The sequence below is a fragment of the Ipomoea nil genome, unplaced genomic scaffold, assembly GCF_001879475.1.
Source record: "Ipomoea nil cultivar Tokyo-kokei standard unplaced genomic scaffold, Asagao_1.1 scaffold3170, whole genome shotgun sequence".
Taxonomy (NCBI): domain Eukaryota; kingdom Viridiplantae; phylum Streptophyta; class Magnoliopsida; order Solanales; family Convolvulaceae; genus Ipomoea; species Ipomoea nil.
Window position 1 is genome coordinate 3,492,154 of NW_017619598.1, and position 8,457 is coordinate 3,500,610.

At 33.9% G+C, this 8,457-nt stretch overlaps 1 protein-coding gene across 2 annotated transcripts; it reads left to right on the forward strand.

Annotated features, from left to right (window-relative positions):
* The first annotated feature begins 455 nt into the window (after positions 1-455).
* LOC109167964 lies at positions 456-6,811 on the forward strand. 2 transcript variants are annotated; one of them, XM_019317044.1, is made up of 6 exons: positions 456-1,162; positions 1,429-1,637; positions 4,390-4,684; positions 4,790-4,875; positions 4,988-5,079; positions 6,040-6,811. In XM_019317044.1, the coding sequence occupies exons 1-6, from the start codon at positions 842-844 to the stop codon at positions 6,273-6,275; spliced, it is 1,239 nt and encodes a 412-aa protein (XP_019172589.1). In that variant the 5' UTR covers positions 456-841; the 3' UTR covers positions 6,276-6,811. The 2 variants fall into 2 exon arrangements, with proteins under 2 accessions (XP_019172589.1, XP_019172590.1); XM_019317045.1 differs by having other exon boundaries at positions 6,043-6,811.
* Positions 6,812-8,457: the final 1,646 nt, after the last annotated feature.

Sequence of the window (8,457 nt, forward strand, 5' to 3'; positions counted from 1 at the left end):
ACACACATCAACTATTAACTTGTGAATAAGATATTTACTATAGAAATAATTTGACATTCACCTCTAGTGTGGATGCTCAATAAGCGTATTTTCTTTTATCTTTGGGTCGATTCCATTTCCAATGGCAAGATTGTCTTTCTCATCGATAGGCTTAAAATGAAGGCGCCCAGCCGCCCACTCGCTCAGTATTACTGTTGGAATTAAAAGAAGCATTTTTTTAAAAAAAAAAAAAAAAAACGTTTTTCCCCTGTCCTTTTACTCTATCAACAAAACCATACAATTTTTTTAAAACATTTTAAAAACCTTTTTGTTTTCTTCTTCCCCTACCCATCATTCATTCAATCTTCTCTTCTGCTCACTTTTTCTCTCTACAATCACCTCTCCATCATCAACCCATCTCAGATTCTCTCTCTCTCTCTCTCTCTCTCTCTCTCTCTCTCTCTCTCTCTCTCTCTCTCTCTCTCTTTCTATCTATTGCTTTCTTCTTTCAATCCACGTACACCCAGAACAACAACAACAAAAAAAAAAGCATTTTCAATTTGATCTTGAAATTGGCATTCTTAGGGTTTATTCTGCAATTGCTCTTCGGAAATTAGGCTAATTCGAATTTTCACGGGAAGAGTTCAATTAGCCTTCGGGTTTTCATTTCGTAATTGTTATAGTTTCCCCCCTTTTTGTAATATATATAAATTATAGATATATATCTATATATTTGGATATACAGACACATATTGGTATCGATACGAACGAATATATAGGGCGCGGCTATCGTATATATTTGGATTTGTGTAAACATTTAGGAATATATACGAAGTTTGGGGTTCTGAGGTGCTTAGGAAACATGTTGGGGGCAGGACTACAGTTTAATAGGAGTAGGAACGGCGATGATCGGTTTTACTGTGCGGCGAAGGCTCGCCGGAGTCAGAGCCAGAGTCTGAGCAGTCGTCAGAATCATCAGAACCAAGATCATACCAGAGGAGCTAAGAGCGACTTCGCGGTAAGCCGTTCTGCCAAGTCCGATGTCCGAGCATCCGCAGATGAGCCGCTTAAGGAGAAGCCGGTCATTGTAGCCGAGCAAGTTCGCGAGGTGTCATCGGTGTCCAATTTCCAACAGTTTCTGCATTCGATTACTCCTTCAGTCACGGCGCAGCATCACCCTAAGGTTCATTAATTAACATTATTTTTTATGAATTATGATGGAGTTCGATTAAGTTTTTGGAGTCTCTGAAGACTTAGCTTTTACGGAGTATTTTATATATTTAAAGCGTGAAATTTAGTATTTGCATTTTACTGCAAATAACATCTGCTAACTTTGATTGAACAGAGTTGTTTAACTTCAATTTCAGTGGTTTTCTTTTTCCTTTTTATTTTTAATGTTAGTATTTTAGTTCTTGAAATGTGGTTTGATTGGTTTTTATCTGATAACAGACAGCAATGAGGAGTTGGAAGATTGATGGGGAATCTCAGCCATTTTTTGTGTTAGGTGATTTGTGGGAGGCCTTCAAAGAGTGGAGTGCATATGGTGCTGGAGTGCCTTTGATATTGAATGATACTGATTGTGTGATTCAGTATTATGTGCCCTACTTATCCGGTATCCAAATATATGCTGACCCTTCAAAGTCTTCAGAGAAATCAAGGTATATTGTTTTGCACTTTGTTCTCCTTTAAAAGTCTTGAATGTTTAAGCCTGCTGTTTTGTGGCTTTAGTTGATTCAGCCTATTTGGCAATTGGCATGCATTTCTTATGATTCATCCATACTGTCTAAGCCTGTTTCTGTGTTGTTCTTTTGCTATTTTCAATTACAATTAGTGTAGAGAGCTTAACATATAGCTTTCCTGTGCTTTGGTTGAAAGAAATCTTACTTCCTATCTACTTTATTATTCTGTTTATTCTTGCTACGGAATTGCTGAAGTGAATGTGTGGTATCATGGCATAAAAGTGTAAATATTGAAATTTATAATGTGTCATAATATCTCAGTCCTCTAGTTTCTAATGATCTTAGTTTTAAAGAAACATAAATAAAGCATGTTACATTAAACGGTATAAAGAACTGAAAGCTTTTGATGATGTGGTGGAAGAATGTGGCTAGAGTTATACATCTTATTATGTTTGCAGGATAATGCTAAATCATAAGAGATATTAAGGTGATATGGCTTGGCAAAATTAGTGCTAAAAGATAAATTCTATCATAAGTTGATTACCAGAATGTTAACACACTGCAGACACAGGTGGATGCCTTAGGGGTATTAAGTACACTATAAAGTGTCAATTGTTTCCCCTGAATGCACTTGCAGTTATGGCATTTCTAGATTTCTGTGCCATCTTGTAAAAATTTTTCATTTAATTCATAGTTCTCATGTTTTAGTTTATCTGCCATGCTATGTGGAACAATCATCTTACAACATGTAATTTTTTGGAGAATATTATTTTTCTATGTATCTTTGTAACACCCTCTAAATAACTTGGCCTGCTATTCTGAATCAAATGCTGTACTGTTAACTTTTAGTTTCAATTGGATGTAAAAATTCAGAAATCTGAACCATATCACTAGTAAATATATGAATCAAAAGTTCCTTTTGTAGTGATGAATGATGCCCATTAAGGACTATCTTTGACTGTTTCTAGTGTTTTGGAGATTTTCAGGACATTTCTTATATTTTTGGCTTTAGAGATTGTGCGTTCATAGTTTCATTCCTTTCAATATATTCTCAGATGCCCTTCCACCCTCTTTTCCTTTGTTTCATATATCAAAGCAATAGTATTCCCTTGAGGAGGATTCCACCCTTCTGTTACATATAATAAAGCTCACACATCTTTTTTAAAATCAAGAATTATATTATTGAAATTAAAGAGATTCCCCAATAGGTTGATAAACTCACAGCTAACTTTTGGTTATTATCTCTGTACATGGGCATCAATTCAACTTTTGCATGTACCAATATCCAAATTTCCACTGTTGTTATATGTGGGTTGTGCATCTATATATGTAATTATGTATAGAATATGTAAACTATTGGTGCTATCAAATTATTGAAGACTTTGATCTTTTCCACATTTAAAGGGCCTTGGGCAATTTAGGCAATATTTATTATTCTTTTTTTTTTTTGGTTTTGCTGGGCTAATGGTATCATGGTGACTGAAATATTTTGGTGAAGCATTTTATATAACATGATCTTTATGGAAATAGAGATTTTCTATTTGATTATTTAACTGTTACAACAGAAGCATTGCATGCAGTTATTGAACATCATTTCTTTGCATGAGAAGTTTAAAAGTCGAAGGTTCATCCTATCTTTTAGATATTGCTTTCTTGCTCCTTTTTTTTTTGTTACTCATCTGTGCTAGATGTATATTTATATTCATGTAAATATTGTTTAGATTCTTGTATAGCCTTAATGTGACTTTGCTTAAATTACTTTACCTGACTCTTAGGAGTAGATATAATATATACACATACACACACACACACACACATATATGTTCTATTTATTTTATGTGCAACTATGGTTAGTTTGAAATAATTGGCTAAGAAAAGTAAATTATTTGGCATCCCTCAAACTTTGCACTAGTATGTAACTATGTATGTAGATATATTTGTATAGAACCAACCATATTTCCATATTTGTTCCAGAATTTTGTTGTATAATTTCATTAATTTGATGTAGGTTTCAGCTTATTGAACAATGTTTCTATGATTGAATGTTAGGTAGAGCTGAGTGACTAGCATTTTTCCATTATTTTTTACCTTTGAATGTCATAAAGAACTAGGATATTCATGCTTTATAATCTTTAATCAGAGGCCTTTAAGAATTTGCGACATTTAATTCTGAGGGAACCATGTTTGCATATATATAAAATGTTTCTGTTAGTCTTTTACTTGAGTGTGTATTTTATTTGTTATCGAATGTAGGTATGGGCTGCTTGATGGGTTCCATTAATGATTTTAGTATGTTCCTACAGGAAACTTGAAATAGTTTTAAGTTCATATATGGTTGGTTCTTCTGCAATAACTTAATCATGGTTGTGTTCTATGCTTCGTCTCTGGTTTTATTTGTCATGCATTAGTGAGTTACAACTCAATTTTTTATGAGTGTACTAGCTATTGTAATGCTTGACTCAATCATGCCAAATTATATTCACACTCATTGCTTTTGGACTTTATTTTACATTCTAAAAACACTCTTTAGGATCTAGATACTTCAGTTTTCTGCTCTACTCCATTTCCTTTGCTATTGTTCTTAATTCTTCCTTAGTTGACACCTTTCTGTTCATGTAAGAGTGTTTGAATGTGTTTGTTCTTGTTTAAAATTGACCCTTAATTATGTTATTTATTCATCATAATCTTGTAAATCTGCTGCTTTAACTTCTTTTTAAATATTATGTGATAGGCGGCCGGGAGAGGATAGTGATGGTGACTCTTTTAGGGATTCTAGTAGTGATGGAAGCAGTGATTCTGAACAGGATAGAGGTTGCTTGAATTATTCAAGGGAGCAGCAGAATCATTATTGCCCAACACATGAAAATTCTTTTAGGATTAGTAGGCTGACATTGAGAGATGAGAATACTGCATTGCAAGAAGGTTTCTCCAGTGATGAAGGTGAATCTGCATGTTCTCAAAGATACTTGCGATTTGAGTATTTTGAGAGGAGTCCACCTCATGGCCGGGAACCTTTGGCAGACAAGGTTGGTATTTTAGTACTTAATAAAATATTTTCATTTAATTAGCTGCAGAAGCTATGAACTTTTTATTTTTATTTTTATTTTTTTTTCTGGTTTTCAACTTTGCAGATATCTAACTTGGCTGTTCGCTTTCCTGAGTTGAAAACGCTTAGAAGTTGTGACCTACTTCCATCCAGTTGGATTTCTGTGGCCTGGTACTGTTATTATCCTTCTGAATTGTGATTGAATTGAGTGCAGACATCTTTTTTTTTTTTGGAATAATGCTCACATCATTCTAAATGGTCATTGCAATGTTAAATTTTGTAGGTATCCAATTTATCGGATACCAATGGGCCCTACCCTGAAACCTCTGGATGCCTGTTTTCTTTCTTATCATCGTCTTCATACACCTCTGACAGGTACATTTGTATTCTGTTCGTCTATAATTTCTAACATTTACAAATTTGGTAAAATATTATTTGATTTGCTGGTACATCTTCATCACTAAGACAGGTACCTTTGTAGGGCTGTTAACAAACCGAACATAAACGAACGGAGGTTGTTCGTATTCGTTTATTAAGGAATTTGGAGTGTTCGTGTTCGTGTTCGTTTGTTAAGATTTTTGAAAATTATGTTCGTGTTCGTTTGTTAAGCGTTCGTTAACGTTCGCGAACTCGTTCACGAACATGTTCGTTAATGTTAACAACATGTTTGCGAACGTGTTTGTTAACGTTCGTGAACACGTTCGCAAACGTGTTAGTTAACGTTCACAAACATGTTCATTAACAAGCACGTTCATGAACATATTTATTTACGTTCATGAACGCTTAATAAACAAACACTTCCACATGTTCATGATCACAATTCGTTCGTGAACAATAAATAATCTACGTTCACGAACAATAATCAAACAAACAACACAACTACATAACTAATATAATATAATATAATATAATATAATTTATATGTTTGTGAACATGTTCGCGAACATTATTAGACGAACACAAACGAGCTTGTTCACGAATATTATTAAACGAACATAAACGAGCTTGTTCATGAACATTAGGAAACGAACACAAACGAGCTTGTTCACGATTTCTTAGCAAACGAGCTTACAACTGTTCAAGCTCTGTTCGTTTATTAACCGAGCTCTAAATTTTGTTTGTTAATGTTCGTTTACCTTAACAAATGAACATAAACGAACGCTTACCGAACACGAACACGAGTAGTTTGCCGAAAGCTCTGTTCGCTACGGGATGTTTGCTCATCTTAACTGTGTTACAGACATGATTGTCTCTTTCTTTGCTTCATCAATGTGTATCACAGTTCTGAAATGATGCATATGACACCTTTTTATACCGCTTTCTATACTTGTGTAGCAGGCCAAGGTGCACGTGCTACAGCTGTCACATGTCCAAGCGAGATGGATGGTGTCCCCAATATTCTCTTACCTGTTTTCGGCCTTGCTTCATACAAGTTTAAAGCATCACAATGGGCCCCTGACGGTGGATGTGAATATCAGTTAAACAACCTTTCGCAAGCTGCTGGGGATTGGCTGACAGAGCGCCAGGTCAATCACCCTGATTTTAGCTTCTTCTGTCGAAATTGGAACTAAGTTGGTCACTTGTTTCAAAATTCCCACCATTCCATAGAAACCCGATATGAATACTATTTGCTTGATGCGTCATTTGAACTATTTTGGAAAGTTGGGGTGTTACATGTGATGGTTTTACATCATATTAATATGAAAAAAAAAGTAAAAAATGAAAAAAAAAAATGAAGAAAAGAAAAAAGCAAAAACAGGAGAAGGCAAATTCAAGGTGATGGGGGAGAAGAATTGGAATCGCGCTATTGGATGCTCGAATGGAAACTATCTACCATGAAGATGAAAAGACGAGCAGAAGTTTGAGGGGGCGGAGCTTGAGCTTGCCGGTTGTCACGCCATAGCAGTTTAACAGACAAGGAGGCTAGTAATTTTTTTTCCTGCCTTGATCAGATCTAGGAAAAGTGTATCTTATTATCGTAACTTTGAGGGGGATTTTGATAGGGTTTTTTATAAAGTGAAGTTCAGTTTCCCCTTCCCTTGTGTACATTGAGACTGTTTTATATAGCATAAAAGTAGTAGTAAGTTAGAGTACTTAGTTTGGTACAGCAGTGTTTCCATTTTCTTCTTTCTTTTTGGTAATTTGATTTCTTTAGTCATCCAATTACTGGGAATAGCATAATTTTTTGAAAATTAACATTGAGTAGAGTTAATTTCAGTTTTTATCATTTCCGGATAGTGAGTAGTGACACCTCTTGATATAAATTATAATTATAATTTGTCTTTTATTTTTTAGACTTATTTCACATTTTCACATCAATCCAAAATAGTTCAAAGTGCTTACCATGTGAATAATATAATCTATCAAAATTTAGTTTTATATATAATGTTTACAGTATCTTTTGATTTGTGTAAGAGATAAAAGTTAATGTTATTTCAATTCTTATAATTAAAGAGTTCACAAAGTTAAAAGGTGTTAATTGATATATTTTTAAATTAAGAATGTACCATGTGCCTGGTTGGATAAAGTGAGTTATTTTGTAAGGTTATACAATATCATGTTTTCCATCATAAGTACCCAGAAGAAACAAGGAGCTTGGCACCCGGTTGTTCTCTTATGTGGGAGGTGAATGGTTCAAGCCTCAGTGGAAGCTATTATGGTGTCATTATGTAATAGGTTGTATAATGTGGGTATCTCCTTCCAAAAAAAAAAAAAAAAAAAAAAAAAACAAACACGAGCCTTGTCAATTTTCAATTGCAAACAATTTATTTATTTTTTCTTTTCATAAAGGTATATAAGTTTTTCAATTTTTATAATTTTTTTATTGTTGTGAATAAATATATGTGGATATTACTATAGGTTCTTTTATAGTATTGTAGTTATACTATAATTCTATATTGCAGTATTGTAGTTATAATAGAACTTATATCTTCTATATATTATACAGAAAGATGATTAATAAAGGATTGATGACTATGATCTCTGTATCTTGTTTTTCTATTTACCTTATTCTGTCTATTACTTTACTGCAATCAGAAGAAACACCCAATTACAAAACAGCGTTACAAGTGGTCTATACCATCGGTGAATGATGATATTGATTAATGGTTTGTTGAGAGCGAAAACAGAGGCGTATGCAAGTCTGGAATGAATAGCAATTCTGAATTGGGAAAGAATCGGATAAAGAGAACTGAATTCAATGCATTCCTTTTCAGAGAGCGATGAAATTAATGCGTCTGTTTTCAGAATCCATCCTTTGGTTACATACGTGGCTGCCTTAGTCCATAGATGGTTTGGGTGAACATGCATATTTTTAATAGGATCCCTTGGTGATTCAGCTCGTTATCTTCGGTGAACGGTACATTTTTCATATTCTTTTTTAATTTATGGATTAATAAAATATGCCTTGACATGTCATGTTATGTGTGTGTATCATACATGCTACTCTATGTTTATAATATATGCGCATGACTCAAATGAGTTTGGTTTTCTAAGTGTTGTATCATGTGTTTTTTTTTTTTTATTCCCCTGAATATCTTGCTCTATATTGCTTGCGAAGCCATTGAAGATGTTGCTTCTTCTAATTGTACTTGCAAAGTTGAGTATAGATAGACATTTCCTTAACTTTAAGTAATCAATATATTGATTAGGCTTATAAAAGAGAATTTGTTGCTTTCTCCTGTTGTATGTGTGTAACGATTATTTGCTATAGGCCATAAGTGCTAGCAAATAAGCCTACTGGGGTTTCGTCCA